At 56.2% G+C, this 26,239-nt stretch overlaps 7 protein-coding genes across 7 annotated transcripts; 6 read left to right on the forward strand and 1 right to left on the reverse strand.

Annotated features, from left to right (window-relative positions):
• Positions 1-1,391: 1,391 nt before the first annotated feature.
• Positions 1,392-1,669, forward strand: LTHEOB_2527 (uncharacterized protein; the record flags this gene model as incomplete). The annotated part of the gene is made up of 2 exons (XM_035511349.1): positions 1,392-1,468; positions 1,525-1,669. 2 exons carry the CDS (start codon positions 1,392-1,394, stop codon positions 1,667-1,669), a joined length of 222 nt encoding a protein of 73 aa, XP_035364236.1.
• Positions 1,670-2,419: 750 nt separating this feature from the next.
• LTHEOB_2528 (Beta-glucosidase m) lies at positions 2,420-4,855 on the forward strand (the record flags this gene model as incomplete). Its single annotated transcript, XM_035511350.1, has 3 exons — positions 2,420-2,555; positions 2,605-3,074; positions 3,125-4,855. 3 exons carry the CDS (start codon positions 2,420-2,422, stop codon positions 4,853-4,855), a joined length of 2,337 nt encoding a protein of 778 aa, XP_035364237.1.
• Positions 4,856-10,883: 6,028 nt separating this feature from the next.
• On the forward strand, positions 10,884-11,298 carry LTHEOB_2529 (Transcription factor; the record flags this gene model as incomplete). The annotated part of the gene is made up of 3 exons (XM_035511351.1): positions 10,884-11,012; positions 11,070-11,117; positions 11,167-11,298. The coding sequence occupies 3 exons, from the start codon at positions 10,884-10,886 to the stop codon at positions 11,296-11,298; spliced, it is 309 nt and encodes a 102-aa protein (XP_035364238.1).
• A 362-nt stretch (positions 11,299-11,660) lies between these two features.
• LTHEOB_2530 (Histidine phosphatase superfamily clade-1) lies at positions 11,661-13,552 on the reverse strand (the record flags this gene model as incomplete). The annotated part of the gene is made up of 4 exons (XM_035511353.1): positions 11,661-12,504; positions 12,695-13,122; positions 13,179-13,286; positions 13,544-13,552. 4 exons carry the CDS (start codon positions 13,550-13,552, stop codon positions 11,661-11,663), a joined length of 1,389 nt encoding a protein of 462 aa, XP_035364239.1.
• A 306-nt stretch (positions 13,553-13,858) lies between these two features.
• Positions 13,859-14,476, forward strand: LTHEOB_2531 (uncharacterized protein; the record flags this gene model as incomplete). Its single annotated transcript, XM_035511354.1, has 1 exon — positions 13,859-14,476. One exon carries the CDS (start codon positions 13,859-13,861, stop codon positions 14,474-14,476), a length of 618 nt encoding a protein of 205 aa, XP_035364240.1.
• Positions 14,477-15,597: 1,121 nt separating this feature from the next.
• LTHEOB_2532 (uncharacterized protein) lies at positions 15,598-17,866 on the forward strand (the record flags this gene model as incomplete). The annotated part of the gene is made up of 6 exons (XM_035511355.1): positions 15,598-15,997; positions 16,096-16,186; positions 16,667-16,741; positions 16,891-17,173; positions 17,222-17,487; positions 17,539-17,866. The coding sequence occupies 6 exons, from the start codon at positions 15,598-15,600 to the stop codon at positions 17,864-17,866; spliced, it is 1,443 nt and encodes a 480-aa protein (XP_035364241.1).
• A 4,847-nt stretch (positions 17,867-22,713) lies between these two features.
• On the forward strand, positions 22,714-25,488 carry LTHEOB_2533 (Heat shock protein HSP98; the record flags this gene model as incomplete). Its single annotated transcript, XM_035511356.1, has 1 exon — positions 22,714-25,488. The coding sequence occupies one exon, from the start codon at positions 22,714-22,716 to the stop codon at positions 25,486-25,488; it is 2,775 nt and encodes a 924-aa protein (XP_035364242.1).
• Between the last annotated feature and the right edge of the window lie 751 nt (positions 25,489-26,239).

A 26,239-nucleotide genomic window follows, 5' to 3' on the forward strand; every position in this document is an offset into this window, starting at 1 on the left:
AGTCCATGCTTCCATCCGCCGAGGCGGTCTACGCGAGACCCCGGAAGAACGCCATTGGCGAAGCGAGCTGCAAGTGACAATACCATAGAGGGAAAGTTTCACATCCAATTCACCGACAAGGCTATTTTTAACCGTAATTTCTATGCCGCCCGTGCAGCTGGGTGTGAAGGGGCGCAAAAGGCGTTCTGGCGGGTTGTACAGCACAGCTCTGGCGAAGGGGTCTGTGTGGAGCCAAGATATGCTTATTGAGTTTATGGTTAAGGGGATCAGCTGTTCTAGGCTGAATTGGGCGCGCGAAAGCGAAAATGGTGCAGCGGCAGGAGCCTGGTCGAGACAGACCGGTCCGGCTGAGGTGGGTGCGTCGCTTGTTAGCCGGCCGGAGAAGGGACCGAAAGTTCACTTCACTCTGTGATAGTCGTCGGTGTGGGTGAGCTCATATTGCTATGTAGCACAATTTCGCTGTGCTGTTAGACTCTGCTGTCCAATTTTCGTCGTGACTCCACTGAATGAAAACAGAGAGACACGTGGGAAATGAAGGGTTTCTGCAGATTCATCCAGAGTGGAGAATGGATTCAGCCGCCCAGAGACAAAAGAGAAGTCTTGACAGGCCCAAGGCCGCCTTGCCAAGCAGCCTTTGGGCTCGTATTCAGAGATAGGCCCTGGCGGAGCGCGGAGCGGAATGGGTCATCTGTCGCCAGGCTATTTCACTGGCCTGTCGGGTGGTGCACAGCAGATGTGGCGGTCGCGCAGCTGAATCCTTCGAATGTCTAGCCAAACGCCATGCGGGGCTTAAACGGCCATCTAGTGCTGGAATGAAGATGGGGGCCGAAATGGTCCATTGTCAAACTTGGGGGCCTTTTCTGTCGCGCTTGAAGGGAAGGCGGATTTTTGGCCGGCCCGGAAGGCAACGAAAGCTCGAGAGGACTGGTTCGGCATGATAATGTCTGATCGGTTTTTTTGGTTGCGGCCTGAGCGAGCCGCGCGATGTGATTGGCTGAGACCCATCACGAGATCCCCAAAACAGTAAACGGCAGGTTTCACGGATACATGTAGAGCTGGAAGGGACCAGAACAAATGAAATAGATGTCTCATGTAGATGCAGATGGAAAGGGGATGTGTTTTGAGCGAGTTTCTGGCAAATGGCAATAAAGCCGCGACGGGGTTAGTAAGAGTTTCTTTTGGGGTCGCTCTTTAGCTCGTGGCCAGACGTCATCGCAGGTGGTCGCACGGCCAGTAGCAAAAATGTCGCACACGCAGGTTTCCAGCGAGATATAAGCGTTTTTCTGCTGCCTTGTCGCGCGCTGTTCTGCAACTTCCTCTCCCCCTCTGCGACTGCCCGTTCCTGCCAAAACCAGGGTCCTTGACGTCAGCGGCAGTCTCGGCCAATCAGCATGGATCAAGTCAAGAACAACAGCCCAACCAGGTTCCGCGAGTTCGACGCAAAGCTCGAGCGGATATCGGGCCAAAGGTATGCAGCATCCAGAGCCTGCGGCGTCGAGCGCAAGGCTGAACGACGGCACACAGCAAGTGCGACGACGTGGCCAAGGCCGGCTTTGTCGGCGACGGCCACGTCCACTTCAAGGGCGAAAACCTGAACCTCAGCAAAGACGCGGCGCCGGCGAGCATGGCGCAGAGCGGGAGTGGAAAGACCGGCGGGCTCCCGGGATGAGAGGAGGCCGAGCTGGGCAATGCAAGCGCCCCGCTGCCGACGAATAGCCAGAGCGGGGCTCCGGGGCCGGGGTGTGGGCAGATCAGGGCGCGATGAGGTCCACGACGTGGAGAAAGACATCTGGCCACGCTGCCGCCTGTGTCAGTGGCAGACCGTCTGTTGCCTTGGGCACTGCAGCGATGCTTGCTCTGTTGTCCTTTGTCGTTATCATGCTCGCGTGCGATGGCACTATTGATGCGCGTTGACCTTCCTTCCATCTGACGATGAGTGACATGGAGTGGGATGAAGTCGGCCGGCGCACGACTCGCAGCCGAAGCCGGAAGTCGCAACTGCCGCAGCGAATCACGCCAATGTCACCACCCCCAACTTTCCACCTGCGTCTGCCAAGGAGACGAAGCTCCGCTGTTTCCTTCGGCATCGTCGGCAAAACGCTTCAACACCGCGAGACCGACCCGCGCGCTAGACAGTTTTCTGTCGGCTTGATCGCTTCTTCTCGTCACCATCTCCGCATTCCCCGGCGTTCTCCCGCACCTTGCGTTGAATCCCCTCCTTGTAGTCGGGCCTACTGCGGCTGTTGACTCCATGTTATGGTCAGAGTAGGAGCCATCTTGCCAAGCACCCCATCGGCACGATGTCGTGAGAACATACGTCCGGACGGCTCACTCCGCTATAAAATGCCAGCAGGACCGCTGCCGCAATTGAGAGCTCCAAGGGAAGTCCGCCAACTCCAGCTTCTCCCAAAGACGCACCATGAGGTCTGCCACCTACGCCGTCGCCTCCGTCCTGGCCGCTGCTGCTCCGGCATGCGCTGCCGAGAACTATACTTGGGCCAACCAGCCCTCGGAGCTCCAATTCTACGGCCAGAGCCCGCCCGTTTACCCCTCTCGTATGTGACCCCCCCTGCCGATAGAGGCAGTAAGCTAAACTACCTCCAGCTCAGGGATCCGGTAACACTTCCACGGCCTGGGCCACCGCCTATGAGAAAGCCCGTGCTCTGGTTGCCCAGCTGACGCTGGATGAGAAGTCCAACCTCACCCGTGGCTACACCGGGAGCTGCGTGGGCAACACGGGTGCGATTACCCGCCTAGGAATTGAGCCCTTCTGCTTCGCCGATGCCCCTGATGGCGTCCGCGGTACCGACTTTGTCTCGGCATTCCCTTCGCAGCTGCATCTTGCAACCACCTGGGATAGGGACCTCATGTATGCTTACGGCAAGGCTATTGGCGAAGAGTACCACGACAAAGGCATCAATGTTGCCCTTGGTCCGGTTGCCGGACCTCTTGGAAGGATTGCCCGCGGTGGCCGTAACTGGGAAGGCCTCAGCAACGACCCGTATCTGGCTGGTGTCGGCATGCACGAGGTTACCAGAGCCATGCAAGACGCCGGCGTCATCGCCGTTGCAAAGGTGCGTCTTCTTTTCTTCTGAATGCTCACGACTTGCTAATCCCGACATAGCATTTTCTGCTGAACGAGCAAGAGTATCGCCGCATGCCCAACCAATCTAATGTCATGCCTTCCAATGGCAACTCTGGTCCCGAGCCGGAAGGACATGCCATGTCCTCTAACGTGGACGACAAGACTATTCACGAGCTCTACGCTTGGCCCTTCTATGATGCTCTGAAGGCTGGTGCTGCGTCGGTCATGTGCTCCTACCAGCGCGCAAACAACTCGTACGCTTGCCAGAACTCCAAGCTGCTGAACGGAATCCTCAAGACCGAGATGGGTTTCGAGGGATTCGTGGTTAGTGACTGGCAAGCCCAACACACTGGCATCGCCTCGGCCAACGCTGGTCTTGACGTTGTCATGCCTGATGGCGGTTACTGGGGCGCCAACCTGACCCAGGCTGTTAACAATGGATCCGTCACTGCCGAGCGTCTGGATGACATGGCCACCCGTGTCCTGGCTGCCTGGTATTTCCTTGGCCAAGATGAGGACTACCCCGAAGTCGGTGTTTTCCCTGACACTGTTCAACACCCAATTGTCGATGTTCGTGGAGAGCATGACAAGGTGATCCGTGAGGTCGGAACCGCAGGCCACGTTCTTGTCAAGAACGTGAACAACACTCTACCACTTAAGAGCCCCAAGTTTGTTGCTGTCTACGGCTACGATGCCGAGGTCAAGGCTGTGCCGTGGGAGAATGTGGCTCGCTACGGTGGTGGCTATGAGGTCAACTACGGCTGGAACACTTTCAACGGCACTCTAATTACTGGTGGCGGCTCTGGTGGCGCTTCCCCGCCATATGTGGTCTCTCCTTTCAAGGCCATTCAGGATCGTGTTGTCCAAGACCATGGTATCCTTCGCTGGAACTTCTGGGATGTCAACCCCCACGTCTCTGCAACCGCTCAGGTCTGCCTCGTGTTCATCAACGCCTATGCATCTGAGTCCTTCGACCGCCCGTCTCTTACGGATGAGTTCAGCGACAATCTGGTCAACAACGTGGCTACGAACTGTTCAAACACGGTCGTTGTTGTTCACTCTGCCGGCGTTCGTCTTGTCGATTCCTGGATCGAGCATGAGAACATCACGGCTGTAATCTTTGCTGGTCTCCCCGGCCAGGAAAGCGGCCACAGCCTTGTTGATATCCTGTACGGTGATGTCAGCCCCAGCGGCAAGCTTACTTACACTGTCGCGAAGAAGGAAGAGGACTACGGTCATCTCCTAAACCACACCGTCGATGAGAGCTGGTTCCCGCAGTCGGACTTTACTGAGGGCGTTTACATCGACTACAGAGCCTTCGACAAGGACGGAATTGAGCCGCGCTTCGAGTTTGGCTTCGGCCTTTCTTACTCCGAGTTCGAGTACTCCAACGTTGAAGTCAATGCTCTGGACGGCAACACCGATGCGTTCCCGCCTGAGGCTGCCGTCGTTCAAGGAGGCCACCCAGCCCTCTGGGATGTTCTCTTCAACGTCACCGCCGAGATCGAGAACATTGGAAACTACACCGCCCACGAAGTCGCGCAGCTGTACGTCGGCATTCCGAACAGCCCCGTCCGCCAGCTCCGTGGTTTCGACCGCGTGGCGACCGAGCCTGGCCAGAAGGTCACGGCGACCTTCCCGCTGACGCGCAGGGATCTCAGCGTGTGGAATGTTGAGGCTCAGCAGTGGGAGCTCCAGACTGGCGAGTACCCCGTGTGGGTCGGGGCTAGCAGCAGGGATTTGAGGCTGAATGCCACCCTCACAATTTAATGATCGGGCTGATGAAGATGGTAACGTTGAAAAGGGATATGAACCTGTAATGCCGTTGGTATATCTACGAGTAATGAATTAATCTTGGGGTTCACCTTTGACCTTCCAAATGGGGCCTTTTCACTGCTCTTCACTTCTGGGTAGAATTATCCGCTGACATTATTTGATCAAATATTTTGTCAAATGAAGCTAACCAGAATTAGGAGAACAGGATGTAATAAAGGATATTGTTATCGCAGGAACAAGTGGGACAGTGCGACGCAGGGCGACGCATTCTCTTGCCATCTTTTGTGCAACATTGGGCCGAGACTGCTTGCCGCATGAAAGCCCAACACATGGAATGCTATGCGCCGCACGAGGCTTGCATGCTTACTGCCAACTGCCGGCGTCGACAATAGGCGGACATCCGAAGGGCTTGTTCCTGCATGCAGGTACTTGCAGCTAGAGGTGGAAAAGGCCGTTCTAGCCGCAATTACGTGCATTAATTGGTGGGCTGGCGAGGCGGCTGTCAGACGTTCTGTTACACGATTGGGCTGCAGACATCTGTTAATCGTCCAACGACCTGCCCTGCCTCATCGCGCCGATGTCTGCCCAGTGAGGATCACGACGGGAGGGGTTCGGCGTTCGCTGTTGAGACGCACCCCCCGGGCACTTTGGCATTGATCAGGGTTCCGCGGTCCGGCCCGCCATTTCCTGAAGCGGAAATACAAGCCGTGGTGTGCCTGTGTGGCACACGTTCAATTGCCACCGTCGAAAGACATGCAGCAGTCGTCGGGCTTGACAAATTGGCCGCTTCCCCGTCGAAGCGAGCACATCACGATCACCGACCCTATCGGCTGATCTGGTCCCTGAGAAAGCGTTCCCCTGAGGCGTCAATTCGTGAGGCGGTCGGGGCTGCTCGCCTCACGTTCAGCTCCGGGGCAGCCGATTGCCGGCCCATGAAGCTCGTCTGCAGTTCTTGATCGTGGCCAATCACTGTGGCCTGACCCCACACTATCACGAACAACGGCGATTCAGTGCAGTAAGGAACCCCGATTTTTGTTGCCCTGCTGCAGTGACAATCTACATTCCGCAGGCGCCCACTTACGAAAATTAGAAGCTGAAGGGCAGACAAAATACCTCGACAACCAGGATCATGCCTGCTGGAGCATAATCAAGCAGCAGGAACTGACTCCCACTGTGGCGTTTGCACTTCTCTCCCTCGCGGAAATGTAATTTTCCATGTGTTGTCTTCCGAGAGAGCTTATTGCACAAGACATGCTGAGGACGGCAGCATGTACGACCATAGGTCGCAAAAAAGCAAGGCTTACGACACACAAACACAGATCAGGACCCGAAGACTCCTAGATTGCATCTTGTGCACATGCTGACCAGTCCATCACGAGTTTCCAGTCGACAGCCTGGCGGCTGACCGGTGACTGGAAACATAAGTGCAACTCGCAGCTCCCTCCCTCACGTACGACCATAGGTCGCAGAATGCAGGGCTTCCCGTCCGCTCAGCCGTACTTAAGCTGCGAACCGGCCGATTAGTACTCAAGTGGGTGACCATTGGGGAATCCCGGCTGTTGTACGTTTTTGCTTTTTTGCTAGCTTGGTGTTGAGGAAGCACCGACCCCTTTTTGCACCGAGCGACCGTCGTTAGCCGAAACGTGGATCGACAACATTATCCCGAGGGACCATCATGCAGCGTCGGAGGATATGTTTCAGTCCCACAAGGAAAACCATTTCGGTATTCTGTCCGTGATATGACGTGTGGGCGCTAGGCATCACTGATACTTGACTGTAGAATCAGGCAAGATCCAGGATCGTCGGCTCACGCTGTTACGAGCCCGCTGGCATTGAGATGATAGAAGGGGAAAAGTGCTTTGACGGTTTCCACTTATATCCCACTCTCTGGGGGCTGTAAAACCTGTTGTATGGATCTGCGGCATGAAAGAGGGGCATGGGGTCGTAATATGCCATTCAATCAGGATTATCTATGCAAGAATAGCTTGCAACGCGGTCATTCCATCCTATCAGCCTTAGATCATCTATGCCGGGATATTGTAGCGTCCAGTTGCACCCCGTGCAGTTGTCGCCCCTGAATCGAAGCCAGAATGTGTCAGTATCGTCCCTCGGCGAATAGCAGAGCAAGGCGTAGACTTGGTGAAGACCTACTCGTATATTGTGCAAAGTAGACCCGGGTCGGGGCCGTATGACGATATTTGGCGGTACCTGATGCGAAAGAATCCATTCATTAGTTTCACGGTATGAAATAGACGTTGACATACGAGAGATGGCGAGGTTGATAACGTGTTGGGATGCTTGAACGTACCACTTCTCCCGATTTGTTACGCCCCACAGGTGGATACAGCGGGGGCCAAGATACTGAAGCCACTGGCACTGGAACCTGGGTGTTTTTGTTTCGTTACTCCAGAACACACTCTTGCACATGTAAGACTGGGAAGATTTGTGAGTAATAATGTGAGGATATTGGAGAATAAATAGGATTTCATTCAACTACTCACGCCTTGGATGAAGGCAGCGGCAGGTATTGCCACTGCAATTCCGGCAAGTAACGCTCCTACACATAGAAGGGCGAATAGGTTATAGTGCATGGCTCGGGATACACGTTCCAGGAACAGGTGCGACTCAAAAACCGATGAAAGCACTGAATCCACTGGGTGGTCATCTTTTAAGTAGGTGACACTGGATCGCGTTGGAATGCGTTGTCTCGATGTCGGCCAACTGCCAGCTCAATATCCGTCTTTAACCTCTCATATTGTTGTCATTCTACAGCCGGCATCGCTCCCAGCACCGATTCTTGTGATACCAAGAACCGTACTAGACGAGGTCATTTGCGAACGGCGGTTGCGCATGCTGGGTCAAAGGTGTTGTTGAAGCCGAGTTCTCTGCAACGAGTTTCCTTCAACTCCAGATGCTGAATACTCTATGGCGACATCAAGGGTAATGTGTACACTTGTTGAGCGAATCTAGGACCTGTCATAGCTAGTGACGCACCTGCATGCCTGCTCAGCAGCGTCATTTTCCGTGTGGGCTCGTTTTCATCGCGTGATGACTACGGAATCAAACGCGTGGTCATCGAAGGCGACAGGCAGCAATCTGAGCGTGCGCTAAATGAGAGACATCCGCGTGGCGCGCAGGGCTAGCCTGTAATAACTTAGTTGGTGTCGTAGAAGAAGCACTCATGTGAAAGTATGGGGCCTGGATGTGAACTGTTAGCACTAGTCGAGCCTTGGTTAGAAATGAATTCTTAACTTACTACATCACACGCGTCAGCTACTAGCGAGGACGCCACTTGAAAAACAAAGAAACGTCAGTCGATTTAAGCGCCAGAGCCTGAAGTGGCTTGCAGTGCAGCGCTGCCCCGGATAGCAGCCCGACGTCTTCTAAGGCCCCCACGTCCTAGACCATCTGTATCACGGGTTTAAGGGTAGGTAATTGCTTTTGTTCGTGTTCGTACGCAATGCCATTGCGAAGGAAGCGGACTGCTCGAGTAACACCTTGTGTGCCAACGTAATACACGGGGGGTTGCCATGCCAAACGCCTGGTTTCCTGTACGAATAGATCAATTAGGCACTCTTTCAAAGATGGCCAGAAGCTGAGATTCTTCATAGGAGCGATCCTTTATGAATTCTAGTGGAACTCGGGACAACCGCGGGGACAGGATTATCGGGGAGAAAAATGGATTTGATATGGACTACTTCGCCTAGACTTTGAATCACTTACGGAAAGCAGCTGCAGAAGCAGTTTGAAAGTGTTATTGAACTGCGACGTGTATTACCTTTTCTGACTCGAGACCCCCACTCTTCAGCCCAACCTCACAGAAGCGTTGGTTCCACTTCAGTCTTCGCAGGAGAGATGCTCCTGGTGGGTGTAATTAAAAGAATAACGGACACGACTTCAGTCCACGAAACACGGGAAAAGACGGCATCGAGGACGGACCGAGCTTGCAGGTGCGCGTATGCAAAAGCAAGAGCTGCAACGATCGGTTCGCGACATGTTGGGCTCGAGGATGGTCGACGCTGACGTGCGGTTGCCCAACCAAGTCACGCAACGCAGAGGAGCTGACATCACACGCGGAGAGAAGCGCGAGTAGGTGTAAGGAGTTCAATGAACCCCCAGTGGAAAGCTAAACAGGAAGCGTCAGATCATGCCAGCGCACGCATACATACGTATCGGCTGTGCTTGCGCGCTGCAGTCCGGGCTGCAATTGGAATGCAACGCAGCAAACGGCGGCCGGCCAGTCGGGCGCCAGGCCAATGCATGCATTGCAGCCAACCATCACATCGCGAAACCCCTCCCCGCCACAATCCTCGTCGCCTCGTCACCCCAAACTTCCTTGCTTTCGCTTGGCTGTTTCCTCACTTCCGAGCCTCACTCCTCCCTAGCAAAAGAAAGCAGACGGTCCAGGGACGTTGGGTGAGGCAAGTGCCTGAAACAAATCCAGAAGGTGGGCAGACACGATGGTCGGGGGGCCCGGGCAGACTCGAGGGCTTTGTGATAACAAACGTCACTTGTTCCATCCTCCACGTATCCTGGTGTAAGGGTTCACAAGCCAAGTGCGAGACAGAAGAGTGCGGTGGCCAACGGCGCGGCTTCGGTAGTGGCAGTCCGGGAACGCCGTGGAAAGAGCATGGGATCTAAACGGTTAAAGTTGGGGCACCCGTGATGTGCTGATGAAGTGTGAGCTGCATGACACCTGAGCTTGCAGCACCCTAGATTTCTCGGCTAGTGGGACACGGTGAGGGGTGTAGGATCGGCGGTTGAAAGGGGCGTGAGAATGACCCAAGGCGTCCTGTCAGAAGGAACAGGTGGTTTAAGCTGCAACAGGCGCTTGCGATATCTTGGTGAGGCTTACTCGCGCGGCGAGCAGGTGTCCAATGGCGTTCGTACCGACGGGCCCTGCTTGCCGGCACTGCGGGCCATCGCTGCTGTCGTCAGGCCCGCAGGAAGGCGGCCATGTCAGACGTTGGTTTGCCCAGCGGGCGGTGAGCTTCGTCTAACAGCGGCTTGGCTGGGTCCGAGGGGTCCGCTGCAGCAAGCATGTGGTGATGTCGGCGGCTTCCACGGCGCGGATGCTGATGGGGGCGGGCGAGGAGCAGGTGACTGGCCGTGGAAGGGGGCAGAAGCTTGGTCAACGTGGACCCGCCTGTTTGCTTTGTCTGTGCGATGCGGAGAAGGGACGCAAGATCGTGGGCATCGCGGACCTGCGGCGGGCTAGGCTTGATCGAGGGTGGAGGAGCACGCACCAGTGCCCTACGCGAGCATGGGTGGTGAAGGGGACATCCACGCCCGCTCTGCCGCCATGTACCGGGTTTGGCGTGTGCCCGCGGGCTCGAGATCCGGCACAGCAAAAAGGAAGGCGGCACACCGTCTCAGATCCAACGGCCGACGGTGCTCAGGACAGCGGCTGCCCAGTGGCACGAGGATGGCGCGCAGCGCATCGATAAGTTGCCGCTGAGTCCTGCTGGTATCCTGCATGATCGCCGGAGCTAGGATGCTGGAATGCTTGGCCGCAAGATGCGGTCCGGAGGCCTGAAGAAGAGACGATGCTAGGAACAGCAAACGATGCAGCTGGGGATTTGCGGTGGCAAACTCCCGTTTTAATGCTGTCTGCGCTGCGTGCCAGCCTGGCCCGCCAGCGCAGCGCTGAGGTGGTCGACGATGCTGACGGCGCGGGAGGACGGAGCTTGCTTTGATGCGGCGCGAGTGCTACGGGGCGGTTTTGGTGCCCGAGCCGGCCGGCGGTTGGGCAGATAGGGCGCCAGAAATGAGGCGAGAGCCTGACCAGCGGCACTGCTGCATTGCGGCCATAGGCCAATGGCCCACGACGCCCGGCGTTCATTTGCGAAAAGTGGACTTGGCCTCGCTGGTATTTAAGCAGCGAGCCCTGATTCGGGAGGACGTGGGCGACTCTGCGAGCCATCGCAAGCGACTGCACTCTCTACAGGCTGTCCTGCCGCGCCATTCCCGTTCCGTCTCATAGCGCTGCCAATCGTCTACTCCTCCACGCCTCGACTCCAACATGCCCGGAATGGCAGCCTCCTTAAACAACTACTTCGTCCCGGGCTACGGCATCTCGAGGGCCGTCATCCAGGGCGAGATCCGCTACCACTGCGGCCCGGATGCCATAGTCAGGCCCTTCACGCACCAAGTGAGAGCTGGCGGAGCGCAATGCTGAAGCTGCCGAGTGCTAACGAGCTGCTGCCAGGGCCGCGATGGCTTTCTCGTTACCACTGCCGGCCCGCCTCTGACCAAAGTAGGCCTCTCCACTTCTGCAACCCACTCCGGCTTCTGACTCTTCCCAGGCCCAAATAGAGGACATCAAGGAGGCGTCCCGTGAATACGAGGAGCGCCAGGCAGAGCGCAGCGGCGACGACACCGAGCCCTTCGTGAATAGGCCCATCCCCGTCAAGACCGGCGGGCGCCGGAGCTCTTGACCGGCTGCGTGGCACGGAGTGCTGTCTGAGACTGACTTCTGGGTATTATTGGCACTTCAGCGTGGCGTTGTGGGCACTATCTCTTCACGTATTTGTTCAACGGCGTTGTTCCAGCACACCACAGCTGCCCGGTGTACTGGTGTTGCTTTTCATTCGTGCTCCCCTGGGCACACAATCTCAACTTTCACAGACCCGTCGTGGTGTTTCCAAGAGAATTTCATTGCTGTCGTGGGAATCATCTATCGTCCTCAAAGCCCGGAGATCCACGGAGTGGGACTGAGACTTGATCGGACCTGTCTGTTCATACCTGCCAGCCATCTTGGTGACCTTTACGCTTTGCAATTTCTGGTCTTCCTGTAGAATTAGTAGATTTCACCGAACCCCTTGCGGCTTTTCAGCTTGGCTGCTTCCACTAGTTCTTCCCTTTCTTCGTCTGTGGCGTTGTCACCTCCGGTAAGTTCTGCTTCGTCATCGCCAGCTTCGTCACCGCTGTCTCCGTCGCCGAGCGCATCTGCTCTTGCCCCCGTACCCATTCCACTCTCTTCCTTCCACGTCTTCTCATGCCGTCTTCTCACTTTGGACCGCTCTCTGTGCGTGCTGCCCTTCCGAAGGGCAGAAGAGAAGTAATCGCTTTCATCTGAGAATCCCTCCGCTGGGGTGCCGGCGCCTGACCGTGACCCGCCAAAGTCACGCCCGGGATGGAGCCGTAATACAGCACGAGGGGCGGGATTTTGCTTCGTGCTGTCAGCGTCAGATGATGTAGGTGTATCATCCACGTCCGAAGATGCAGGAGCACCATTTCCTTCATGAGCCCCTGCTGGGTTATCTGGCAGTTCTGACTCTGGCTCCGCGACGGCAGGCCCGGGTAATGCTGCGAGCTTGTCCAAGTCCGCAGTGTTCTGACGCCGTGTGCGCCGGGGAAAGTTAATCTTGTCATGATTACAGCCATGAACACATCCGCCCCATTGGCGAGCTGCCAGCGTGGGAGAATCCGAGTAAAGCGGGGGTGGAGGCCCTGTAGTCGTTGCTGACGAGCCATTGGTTGAATTTCCGTGGGCTGCGGCAGTACGGCGCTTCAGGTCTGACCACGTGCGCAATTCATTCTCTAGGATATATTTGCCGTTGTCCAGATTCTGCTTCATGATGATGAATTCGCAGTGGTTAATGTTGCGGAGGTCCTCGAAGTACTCGACAGACCAGTGGTACCTGTGTCGAGATCAGCATTTCATTCACCTTGGACTGTAGCATCCAAAGGAGAGTGACAAAGATATTCGGTGATCTGGAGCATTGAGTACAGCAAAATCGGCGCAGTGTTCCTGGGGATAACTGGAAGGATGATGCCCCAACGGTTCTGCTGTAGTAGCTCCTGAAATCACTACATCCACATAATACGTACCACTTCATGAGGAACACTCTGGTCATCAGGCCATGCGTAACCAAAACGCATACGCTAGGGAAGTCCTCCTCGCCAAACAGTCTCCACAAGCTCTCGTTGAAGCCGCTGACGCGGTCGTATGCATCTGCGGCGCTCTCTCCGTTGGGGATGCGGTAGAAGAAGTGGCCGTAGTCGGCGCGCTCCTGCCACATCCTCTCCATTTCAGCCGAACATGGCTGGAAATTTCCAAAGTCCTGCTCCCGCAGCCTGGGCTCCTCGAAGACCTTAATCTTGTGACGTGGAAAGGGGGAGGGTGTATGCTCGTCCGAGGTAAGCGTGCGGAGGATGCCTTCGGTGGTTTCGCGCGTGCGGCGGTAGGGCGAGGTAAAGAATTGGAGGGTGTCGTCGGGTCTCAGTAGCGAGCGGAGGCGGGTCCCTGCATCTTCAGCCTAATGGGGCGTAAGCCGGGCATGGCACTCATGGATAGCTAGAGTGCTAAGCTGACCTGCTGCCAGCCATCCGGGGTAAGCTTCACGCGGTGATCGGGGATGAACTGGTGGATGTCGCGGTTCTTGTTGCCCTCGCTCTGAGCGTGGCGGATCAATATAATCATCTGAGGCTGTTAGCACAGGGGTCTCCAAGTGCTCAGCGTATGGTGATATACTTGCCCGTGGCTTGCCCATCTTCGCTGCCTGGCGTTTTCTGGCGTGCAACGCTGGTGGAGGAGGCAGAGGGAGTGGGCTCGTCGAGGGGCGCCCAACAAGACGGGTTTTGGGGCAAGAATGGCTTGGCTGCAGGTAGACGTTTCAGTGTTTGAAAACTGTCGGACGGAAGGCGCGATGCATGGCGGGTGGCTCGCGCATTCCCTACCCGGACCATCGGACACAGTCGGGCGGGCAGCCCGCAGCGGGCGGCGCACTGAGCACAAGCACAGGCACCCAGACCCAATCCGCCCGCGTCGCCCTCACCACCAACAAATCTGCCCGCGCCTGTTACAAATCGGCTCCCCGCGCCTTTCTCGCCACCACGCGATCACGCGCTGCGCTACGTTCGCCAGAGTCGCCGACATCGTCGCTGCACCCTGCGCCACCGCAACCTCCACCGGCTAACACCTAGGCCGCCCGCTGACTGCCCTGCGCCCACTTTCTTGCAACCTTGCGCCAGCCTCACCTGACCTTCGCCGCCATGTCTGAACCGATTCCCGAGTCCATTCCCACAAGCGCCGACCCGCGGACCCACCGCCCGACCAAGAAGCGCGCCCTGTCGCCGAGATCTGCCCAAGCAAGCCAGCTCGACGCCCTGTTCAAGCATCCCGACCGCGAGATCGCCATTCCGACAGGCCCCCGGAGCAAGAACCTCCCGCCGCCCCCCGAAATTGTTGCCAACGTCCAAGGTTCCTCGGCCGGCGCTGGCTCCGGCGAGTTCCACGTCTACAAGGCCTCGCGGCGGCGGGAGTACGAGAGGCTGAGGTTGATGGATGAAGAGACGAAGCGCGAGCAACAGAACAAGGAGTTCGATGAGAAGATGGCCGAGATGCGCAAAAAGGATGAAGCCAAGACCAGCAAGAACAAGGCAAGGCGGGACAAGGCGAAGGCGCGGAAGCAGCAGAAGAAGGTCGAGAACGGAGATGCAGATGGAGCCTGCAATGCAACAAACGGCACCGAGAACGGCGAGAAGGAGCTGGGACACGGCCTCAAGCGACGTAATTCAGAGAGCGATGATCCTGTGGATCCTGCAGCCAACGGCTCCGCCGAAGCCTCCAACCCCGACGAAATCGGCATTGTCATTCATGACGAGGACTGACGACCCTCGGGCATCGCCAGTTTCTTCTTCAAGCTCAGTCACGTCGATACCAGCACAACGAATAGCGCGAACAATTCAATATATCCTGTGGGTAATTTGACTCTCATGAAGCCAAGGCCGAATCGTGTTTCCATGCTGAAACCACGTCGCAGCCTTTCTTCATCACCATCACGGAGAGGGCGTGAGTGTCAATTGTTCGATCAAGTATCCTTCCCTTCTTGCATTTTTTTACGTTTGAATGCTCAATGTTGTATGGCCAGGCACGTACTTCTTGAACGCAGAGACAAGGTGCACTCCCAAAATTTGGCAAAGGCATCCATTTTCAACTAATCCAGGGCGATTCAACGAGGCCTTAGATACCGAGCATGAGCTGCTGGCACCATGTCGGGTAACCTATGAATTTTTATCATACAAGATAGACTTGCTGTATTGCTTTGGGGTATATGAACGTAAACGCCCATGACTCGCTCAATTATCGCAGCATGATCAAGCGACAGTAGCCGAGCTTCGGAACTGGCGACAACAGAGGCCACTAGAGGGAGGCGGTCAAGCAAAATGACGAGAAGTGTGGAAAAGTTCACAATACATACAGCCTTTGAACCCCTAACAGGCGGGCTCCTTGCGACAGCCTGGCCGTACCTATGCACATATCATCCTTGACGAGAACAACTGGTACCTATCACAGCACTGAGGAAGCCTACGCCTCAGGTGCATACATTTGTTGCTTTGCGTTGTCTGGCTCCCCGCTTAACAATACACAGTGAGGTTTGCTCAATGCTACATGGCAAGCTGCTCGTAATATGGCAAACTGCTTTCCTGGTTTAGGCACTGCGTACCCCTTGTTTCCCCTTATGCCCGAAACGGCACAATTCAGACGTGGATGATCCGATGGCTCCGGATTTACCTCCGTAGGTATAAGTGCGTTCCCGCTGCGAGGGGCTTCCGAGCGTCATTTCGAAATTCTGATGCTTGCTGACCACTTCTGGTGGCAGCGCTACCTAGATCCCTCTAGGAAGCCCCATCACAAACGCTTCTGCTCTATCTTCCGGGATTCGCAAGTCTCCTCTGCTGGTTGACCATTCACCCTCAAAGCTAATGTTGACTGGACGCTTGCGATTGCCATGGCTCAACCAGTCCCTGTTGTTCCCACGTCGTTCCGCGCGTGCGCTAGATGCCACCTACGCAAGGTCAAGTGCGACGGCGTCATTCCACAATGCGGTGCGTGTAGGCGGTCTGACGCCGAGTGCAACATAACCACGTGCGTCACCTTCTCATACGCTACGGTGCGCCACCTTCAGGAGCAGGTCGAGACGCTCCAACAGCAAGTGGCACAGCTCCACACTACCTCGACGAGCGAGCGACTCCACGGCGAACCGCTGGAGACTGGACACAGCCACGATGTGGAGACGCAGCTACTGCAGGCGGAGATTCCCAGGACGGAGCGAGGCACTGGTGACTTTGTGGCTGAGGAAGTAGGAAACCTGGCTTTGGGCGCGCTGGACGGCTCTTCTCACAGATACGGTACGTAGCGATAACGATTGTCAAAGCGATCGCACGACCGAGCCTACATTTGTGTCTGCCCTCCTTTTTATTTTCGTCCCCCAGGCTGACAGGAGCAGTTGGTAGTGCTGCGGGCAGCACCTTCACCAAGATTCTCCTCAAAAACCTTAGGATTGGGCCCACCAACATTCCGTTCCAGGATGTGCGACCGTCCGTAACTATGCTCCAAAGAAGCTTCGAACCAACCGCGACGCAGGCATGCCTACCATCTAAAGCCACTGCGAAGACACTGTTGGCCATATTCATATCCCGCATACATACGTGGTGGCCTTTCTTGCACCTCCCCTCGCTTCGGCACTGGTTCACCAACATATACGATACACCCCAGACGTGCGATAATTTCCAAAAGTTCGCTGTATTCATCATACTAGCAATAGCTTCTGTTGAGGCACAAGACGCCCCGGAGGTGCCACGTTTGAGCCTCTTGTTTTCCGCAGATAGCTATTTGGCGACTGCCCTTCGTTATTACGATGTGACATTAGAAGACCCACAGCTACGGACATTGCACTCTTTACTGCTCTTGATGCTGTGGATGATGCGCTCTGGGAATCCGGCGGATAGCCTGAATCTCTGGCAAATTAGTCGATTGACCATGAGCATTGCTATTGAGCTGGGGTGCCATCGCAACAGTCCAAACTGGGAGTTCGGAGTTGTAGACCTTGAGCTCAGAAACCGCACCTGGTGGTGCACTTACGGTTTAGAAAGGTATGTTGGTGATTTTCTCTGGGGTAGGTGATCCATGTGGGTGTCTGCCTAACTTAAGTCAGACATGCCTGTTCGCCTTGTTTCAAATCCGCTCCACATCGGGCTTAACGCTAAGTCAATCTTCAAATAACTCGACTTACACAGAGCAGGATGATCGCCGTCTCCATGGGGAGACCTCTCTCCTTGCGCAACCAAGCTATTGACGCAGCATTTCCACAGAGTATCCAGGACGATGTCTTGCATCCAGATGAGGAAGCCATTGCACGATTCTTCCATACTCAAGGCGTCGTGCCGGCCACCCTGATGTTCCAGCTCCACGCAATTGGTGGGGATATTCTTGAATCAGTCTACATCGCAAGACCACGGCTGTCAATGGCGGCTGATACCATGCAGCACCTGGCAAATAGTCTGCGGAAGCGACTAGCATCTTGGGTATGTGCCGTCTCGCATTATGAATGTGCTCAGCTAACGGTGCTTTAGCGGGCTGAAGCTGAACATATAGCAAACTTGAATGAACCTGAATCATTGGAGATGCAGATCTGGTTTTCTCTTACAACGCTCACCTGCAATCGTCCTTCGCCTTCATTTCCAGAGCCGTCATCAGAAGCCATTGAGTCTTGCGCAGAGGCGAGCAGGCTCGCATTGATGAGCTGGACGGAATTGATGGAGAGATCACGCTTGTGCCCCTCATGGCGGACGTTTCACGACATACTGATGGCCGGGCTGGTGTGGATATACTGTGCATGGTGAGCGAGGAACGATATCCATTACCAGGTCTATTCCTGACATCATTTCAGGAAATCTTCGCAGCGTTACTCTGCCGATCATCAGGCATTATCAATGGCGTGCACGCGATTACTACAGCACGTAGCCAAGGGCCGCAATTATCTCAACAGATTTATACAACTGCACGAATCGCTCTCGCATATTGTCACTTCCAACCAGCAGTCCACGCCGGGGCCGTCGTCAACCACGCTACCGGACGACGCGCTGTTTGAGAACCATCTCAACGAAGCGATGATGGATGCGAATGCTTCATTTGACGTCCACGCATTCGAAAACGTGATGGTGCGGATCCCGAATATCCTGGACGAAGACATGGATTACACCATATTCCAGGGTTGAAAATCTGATAACAAAAGCACACTAGCCTTTTCTAGCGTCACTTTTGGAGCACCATGGACTTTATCCCGTCCATGGCTCTCGAGACTGCCGAATCTTGGGAACGGGGGGCTGGTCCCTTTTCTGTTTTCAAATTTTCCTGAATCGAACGAACTATAGTCAGGTTGGGCAAGCTTTCTTAGTCGCCTTTGTGGAATCAGACATCCAAAGGGCTTATTATTAAATCATGGTACGTTTAGAAATCCCGAGAGATACATGCCAGTGATTGAGGCGGGCCGTTGCTCTTGAGTAGTAGAGGTTTCGATGAGGCGTGAGCTGAAGTGAGAAACGTCGGTCCCCGGGGTGATTGATTCAATGGCGGAATGCGCATGAACTTGGCTCTGGGCAGTGTGAATTCTTCTCGTCGACGGGATCTTGAGCCGAAGTTGCGGCAGGCAGCGGCGGCGTTCTCCATGGATTTAAGGTTGGCGGAAGTGGTTCCTAAAGTCCCGGGCTCTTTCGGGAGCGTCGTGGTCTCACGAGGCGGCGCGAGAGAGTGGAATGCAATATCCGGGCGGCGTACCTTGCAGGCCCAGGCGATGCCTAGGGCGCACAGCAGCGGTAGCATACGACTTGCGACACGGGCGATTTGAGTCGTCGCCAGGGGAAACGGGCGCTGTTGGACGCGGAGGCCCGGATCTGCGGCGCTGAGTCAACGGGCGACGGCGGCCTTGATTCGTCAATTGCTGCAACATGGCGCGGAGGTGCTGAGCTGGCGGGCGCCGCGGCCAGTCGGTGCAGCAGGGGGGCCCGGCGGAGCCCCCACCGCAGAGGCAGCAGCGGCGCCGCGCGGGTGGGTTTGGGCGGGAGCGCTGGGTGTTTGTAGAAATAGAGACGGGCAGCGGCGTGGATCCGCAGATCGGGGCCGGCCAGGCATGTGTGGCACAGGACATGCTGCCGTGCCTTTCTTCATCGCCAGGAACAGCAGCTCTCATGGCCGTCCTTACTCTGAGGTGAACCTCAGCGTCCCCGCCAGCCAGCATGCACGCCCCGTCCGCCTGAAGCCCCGGCCCTCGCCTCTTATCGCCCCAGCCCCAGCTCCAGCACCCGTCCTGCCCAGGGCTCGACGCTTAATTTTGGCCCTCCACAGGGCCGCCCTCACTTACTCCTGGGGCAGGGCGCTCCAACGTCACCAGAGACAGCCGTACGCCTCGCCGCTGCGCAGCGCAGCAGCTCCCGCCCGCGACTCGCAGCTCCACGACGCCCGCCGCTCCCGTCTCCCGCTTGATGCGCGACGCCAGCTTGCTGTAGCGGACTGCCGCCCGTGGCCGCCCTCCCAATTGCCCGCCTGCGGGTCTGCTCGACGCTCGTCTGATCTTCGGTCGACAAATATTTGCCCACGCGACTCGCCCGCTTGCGTCTCCGAGCCAGCCCCTCACGCCCAGGGCCCCGACACACGAAGCAGACCGAAGGCTGGAGGGGAGCTTTGCAGGGTGTCTCTGTCATGAATCTGGATCAGCAGCACATGTCCGGGTAGGCCTTTCCGTATCCGACCTGCTCGTCTTTTTTGGTGTGACCCTCGATTTTTCATCTCTACGCCAGCCGCTCCTTCGTTGCAGCTTTATTCGCCCTCCCCGCTGCTGCTGCCTGGCTGCCGCCTAGCTGCCCCGTCGTCGTGCTCTCTATTTAGTCGACCCACCTGCTGACCATGCCTGTCGTCGACAGAGTCACAGATTGGCGTTTACCAAGCCCCAGCTCGACGCCCAAGTCCGCCACATTCCCCGATGCGTCTCTCCAAACGCCCCGAACGGACTCTTTTCCGTCCCACTTTCTAGAAGCTTGGTCGACACCGCGAGCAAATGTGCAACAGACTCCCTCCCAGACGCCACTGTTCCCACGCACGAGAGAGCGTGATCGGCCCTTGAGCTCCTACAGCCACAAGAGCCAGGATCCCGAAGACCCTGAATTCCACATTAATCACTATTCGCCGAACCCGAACCTGCCGCTGCCTCCGGTTGAGCCCTCCCGCCGGTTGGCCTCCAGTCCTACTCCGTTGAAATCCGGCCAGAGTAATATCAGACCAACACAATCCCTGGCCGCAAGCAGCATGGATCCCTCTCAGATGCAGACGCCCCCTCCCACCAGGGACGCATCGTCGTCGAGGAAACGGGGTCAGGACGGCCAGCCGCTAAGCTTCAACACGCCCTCAACCATCTACTCCAGGAGAGACTCCGCCCCAGCCATTCCTGGCAGCCATTTCGGTCAGGATTCGAACGTTCCCATCTTTCCCAACATGCAATTCACCCCGGAGATGACGCGCTTTAGCAATGCGGGCCCATCTACGGCTCCCGGGCCCTCTCGTGCAGGGATTTTCTTCAATCCAAGCAGCTCGGGGGAAATGATGCATTTCGATACCGCGCCTGCCCAAGATGATCCCTTTGGTTTCGCAGCTGGAAATAGCCACAACATGTTCCAATGGCCGAGCCTTACGCCGACAAACACGAGCCGTGTCGATTCGGCCTCGATGGCTGTGGCGGACGATGCTTGGACGCAAACGCCATCCATGCTGGCAACAACTTCCTCCGACCTGCAGAATATCACGGGCAGCGGAGCGGCCATACTGGACGATCCTTTCGTCCCGACCACGTCGGGAGTTGACCCTAGTATGTTGTTTAGTTTTAGTGGAAGCTCGTCGGATTTGGGCAATACTTGGGTTTCGCCTCAGCGTCCGCAGAAGGCGCCCACACTCGAGAGGAGACAACCCTACGAGCATCAGGTCAGGGAATGTGAGAGGCAGAAGGAAGTGTCCCGGAAACTGAGCGGGCCGCATTCCCGCACAAGTACTGCCTCCTCTTCCGTTTCCACGGCGGCATGCTCCAAGCCTAGCCTCCAGAGAAGTAACACGCATGCCGGATTCGTGAGAAAAACTGCTCTCCCTAGTGAAACTCCATTCGGCAATTCCAGCAGCGCCGTGCCGCCTGTGCGAAAAACCTCACCTTTGAAACGGGCAAATCAATCGACCCTCCCCGCAATCTCTGAACATGTGCTCCCACGGCCGAAGACACGTCTGATTGTCGATGAGTCTGGACGAGCCAGAACTGAAACTGTGCGAGATGGGGATGAAGACAAGAAACATGTCGATCATCGTACCCGTTATTCGGGACTGTGGGATGACGATAGCGATTCCGAATCCGACCGAGAAAGCTACGTAGCCAGCAGGAGCACGTCTTTCAGCGTGCCTTCCGGGCTGCCGCGGTCTGCTTCGAAGCACGGGAGGACTCCGAGTCTAACGGCAAGGCCACACTCGGTGAAGAACCCGCGGTCTTTCTCGTTCACGGACAATCTTTCGAAGAGGTTGGGAAGACTATCGACGGAATCAACGCCTAGAAAACCTCGTGACGACTCCAGAAGAAGCAGCATCAGCAGTCCGTTTGGGGGCTATCTACGGAAAGAAGATAAACCAGCGAGCGAGGTTGGGCATGGCAATAACGGAGGCGCTCAGGATGCGTTGAAGAAGGTGGTGGCGGACGCCAAGCACAAACGACAGGGTCAGTGAATTGATGTTCCAGAGGACGAAGTTGCTAACTCGCACATCAGAGACGACCAGCGCAGCTAATGCTAGGATGCTTGAAGCACACAACCAGCGGTGGAGAGCATCGGCGGACGTGTCGAAGATGAATCTCGGGCTTGGCACTCTGGCCGATCCGTTTCTTGATAGTTCGACGCCCAGCAGCAAGGCAACGGAAGGATCGGCTTTCACTCCGGGTACGGAGCGAAGCAGTGAGTCGAGCGAGGGCACCCGGTGCGTGTGCCAGTCGACAGGCTGGGACGGCCAACTCATGATCCAATGCGAGTCCTGCGCCAAGTGGCAGCATGCACGCTGCATGGGGCTTCCGCCCAAAGCTGAGCTACTGCCGTCAGTATACGTCTGTGTGTTTTGCACGGGATCTACACCAGTGGTCCGAGGCGGAAGAGTGCGCGATCCGTACAGGGGGTCGCACAAGGCAGCATCGCCGCTAGCCTACAAGCAAAGGCAAGGATAAGTGTGGAACATTGCGGGGCCAAGGAGAATGGCATTTCACTTTCCGATGCTCCTGGAGATTTCTTTCTCTTTCGAAACACGCAACAAAGCCCGAGATTTCCCCACGTTCGTTATCCTCCCCAGTCCCCAGCAGCAGTATACCCCCCAAGTGCTCCGGGCACTTTCTCTTTTGTAAATCATAATAGCATCGTGAGGATGAGTGCATAGCGATCTAGAGGCCGGCGGATTCCGGCGGGTGGGTGGCATGGCAAAATGTTGCAACGACAGCGTGGAAGCAACAATCTGGTCATTGATGCTCGAGTATTCTCCAGTTCCCCACTTGGTGACCGTGCGCGCCACTACTCAGAAACCCAGCAACCATGCGTCATAGCAATAGGGTTTAGGGGATCCGCACTGCAGATATGGTGTTCTCGTCCCTTCGGCGGCGCTAGTATCGTGAGATTGGCGCAGAGCTACCCCGGCCCGCGAGCTATGACAGGCGCGGGGCGCGGAAACGCTAAGCCGCATCAAGCATATCGATAAGCAACGATCACCTTATGTAAGCCGCAATGACGTCTCGGGATCGCCGGTTCGGCGCCGAAGGGCTTGGAAGCGTCGGGAAGCTTCGCTCTCACGCGGGATGATGCTGGCACCCTCGAGCTCTGTCCAATCACTTCGAGAAGCCTCGCCCGCTGCCCAGTTTCTTCTGGCAGTCGCAGCCGCCCAAACATAAATGACCCCTCTACCTAGCTGCTGCCTGACTTCACACAATCAAGTTTCAAACAACACAACACAAACAACCGCACACTTTTCTCTCTTTGTTTCTACTGTTTGATACCCCACACTCACAATGACTTCTGGCATGCAATTCACCGACAGGGCCTCCAAGGCTCTGAACGACGCCCAAGAACTCGCACAACAATACTCTCACTCGCAACTATTACCCCTCCATCTCGCCGTCGCCCTCATCGACCCGCCGCCGGACATGTCCAAGGACCAGCAAAATGGCCCCGGCGACCCCACACCGCTCTTCAAGCAAGTCGTCGAGCGCGCTCACGGCGATCCTCAGCTGCTGGACAGAGCGCTGAAGAAAGCCCTAGTGCGCTTGCCTAGCCAAGACCCGCCGCCCGACCACATCTCGCTGTCGCCGTCCTTCTCCAAAGTCCTACAGGCCGCAGGAAAGCTGCAAAAGACCCAGAAGGACAGCTATGTCGCCGTCGATCACCTTATCCAGTCGCTGGTCCAGGATAGCACCATCCAAAGATGTCTCGCCGAGGCCAACATCCCCAAGCCGGACCTAGTCGACCAGGCAATCCAGCAGATCAGAGGCTCGAGGCGCGTCGACTCCAAGACGGCCGATTCGGAAGAGGAGAACGAGAACCTCAAGAAGTTCACCATCGACATGACGTCAATGGCAAGAGAAGGCAAGATCGATCCTGTCATTGGCCGTGAGGAGGAGATCAGGCGAGTGATCCGCATCCTTTCGAGACGCACCAAGAACAACCCCGTCCTCATCGGTGAGCCTGGTGTCGGTAAGACGACCGTCGTTGAAGGCCTGGCTCTCCGAATTGTCAACGCAGATGTGCCCGCCAATTTGGCTGCCTGCAAGCTGCTTTCGCTTGACGTCGGCGCTCTGGTTGCCGGCAGCAAGTACCGCGGAGAGTTTGAGGAACGCATGAAGGGTGTCTTGAAGGAGATTGAAGACTCTAAAGAAATGATCGTGCTCTTCGTCGATGAGATCCATCTGCTCATGGGCGCTGGATCCAGCGGCGAGGGTGGAATGGATGCCGCAAACCTGCTCAAGCCTATGCTCGCTAGAGGCCAGCTGCACTGTATCGGTGCAACCACTCTTGGCGAGTACAGGAAGTACATTGAGAAGGACCAGGCATTCGAGCGTCGTTTCCAACAAGTTCTAGTCAAGGAGCCAACCATTCCCGAGACCGTCTCCATCCTTCGTGGTCTGAAGGAGAGATACGAAACTCATCACGGTGTTACGATCCTTGATGGAGCAATCGTCAGCGCCGCATCACTTGCTGCGCGCTATCTCACTCAGCGCCGTCTGCCCGACTCCGCTGTCGACCTTATTGACGAGGCCGCAGCAGCCGTCCGCGTGACTCGCGAGTCTCAGCCCGAAGCTCTCGACAACTTGGAACGGAAGCTCCGCCAGCTTCAAATCGAAATTCACGCCCTCGAACGCGAGAAGGACGAGGCTGCCCAGGCTCGTCTCCGCGAAGCGAAGGCTGAAGCCGCCAACGTTGAGGAGGAGCTGAAGCCGCTGCGCGAGAAGTACGAGAAGGAAAAGGAGCGCGGCAGGGACATCCAGGAAGCCAAGATCAAACTCGACCAACTCAAGGTCAAGCGCGCAGAAGCTGAACGTATCGGCGACCTATCGACTGCTTCGGATCTCCAATACTACGCCATTCCTGATGTCGAGCAACGTATTGCCAGCCTGGAGAAGGCCAAAGCGAAGGCCGACGCTGAGATGTACAAATCAGACAATGACGGGCAGTCTCTGCTCACCGATGCCGTCGGGCCAGATCAGATCCAAGAAATTGTCGCCCGCTGGACTGGCATCCCCGTCACCCGTCTCAAGACCACGGAGAAGGATAAGCTGCTCAACATGGAGAGGCATCTCGGCAAAGTCGTCGTCGGCCAGAAGGAGGCCGTCACCTCGGTCGCCAACGCCATCCGTCTGCAGCGGTCTGGTCTCGCCAATCCGAACCAGCCGCCCAGCTTCCTCTTCTGCGGTCCTTCCGGTACCGGTAAGACGCTGCTCACCAAGGCCCTCGCCGAATTCCTCTTCGATGACCCGAAGGCCATGATCCGCTTCGATATGTCCGAGTACCAGGAGCGGCACTCGCTGTCGCGTATGATCGGCGCACCGCCCGGCTACGTCGGTCACGATGCAGGCGGCCAGCTGACCGAGGCACTCCGGCGCCGGCCCTTCTCCATCCTGCTCTTCGACGAGGTCGAGAAGGCGGCCAAGGAAGTCCTGACGGTGCTCCTTCAGCTCATGGACGACGGCCGCATCACCGACGGCCAAGGCCGCATCGTCGACGCGCGCAACTGCATCGTCGTCATGACATCCAACCTGGGCGCCGAGTACCTCGCCCGGCCCAACGCGCCCGACGGCCGCATCGACCCGACCACCAAGGAAATGGTCATGGGCGCGCTGCGCAACTACTTCCTGCCCGAGTTCCTCAACCGCATCAGCTCGCTCGTCATCTTCAACCGCCTCACCAAGCGCGAGATCCGCAAGATCGTTGACCTGCGCGTCTCCGAGGTGCAGAAGCGCCTGGCCCAGAACGGCCGCAACGTCAACATCGACATGTCGATGGAAGTACGCGACTACCTGGGCTCCGCCGGCTACAGTCCGGCCTACGGCGCCCGCCCGCTCGCCCGCCTCATCGAGAAGGAGGTCCTCAACCGCCTCGCCGTGCTCATCCTGCGCGGCGCCATCCGTGACGGCGAGACGGCCAGGGTCGTCCTCGAGAACGGACACGTCCAGGTCCTGCCCAACCACACCGACAGCGAGGGCTCGGAAGACGAGGACATGTACGACGATGACGATGCGATCGAGGAGTTGGAGGACGCTGACGGCGGAATGGACCTGTACGATGATTGAAATCATCATCCCACACGCCGCCGTTAGCGGGAATAGAGATGAAAAAAGGGGGACGAAGAGAAAGTTTGAGAAGTTGTAAAGGGACCACCAGTCCCAGTATTTTTTTGCTGCTACAAGGAGGAGTAATTGAAGCGATTGAGCGATGACGATGGGATGACTTACGATTCAACAGAAAAAAAAGTTCTCAGGCATTTCTTTACGGAGGGGCATTAGCATTGGCATTGGGTACCAATTTTCTTTTTTTCTGAGCCTAGAGAAGAGAGCTTCGGCGTTGGTGGTTGGTGAAATTTTTGAGTTCTGTAGTAAGGCAAAGGGATGGAAATCTTTCTCAGCAAGGATTTATCATGCATGTAGCCAGGCATAAATTTTCATACTATTTTACATCTCCTAGGGAAGGTGATATATCTTTGAAGTCTAAGTGTAGAAATGTATTGATTTTTTCTACGGAAAAACAAAACGGATTTCAAATGCAACGTAATGGAGTGTGGAAAATAAGCTTATAGTCTTCCTTCTGCGATTCTCCAATGCAAACTGGCATGAGCAAAACGTGGCAAGATATGCGAGATTTGTTTGAGATTTCACTATCGTGTGATTTCCGTCTTGAAGCGGCAATAATGATGCAAGATTCTAAGTTCATGGACAACAGTGTGGCAAGTGATGTTAGCTCCTCGTACCCGTTTCCAACACACAACATCTCGTTTGACCCCACAACGAACTTTCATGGGATAAAAAGAGCGTCGTGAAATTTGAA

Source organism: Lasiodiplodia theobromae, assembly GCF_012971845.1.
Source record: "Lasiodiplodia theobromae strain AM2As chromosome Unknown scaffold_6, whole genome shotgun sequence".
Taxonomy (NCBI): domain Eukaryota; kingdom Fungi; phylum Ascomycota; class Dothideomycetes; order Botryosphaeriales; family Botryosphaeriaceae; genus Lasiodiplodia; species Lasiodiplodia theobromae.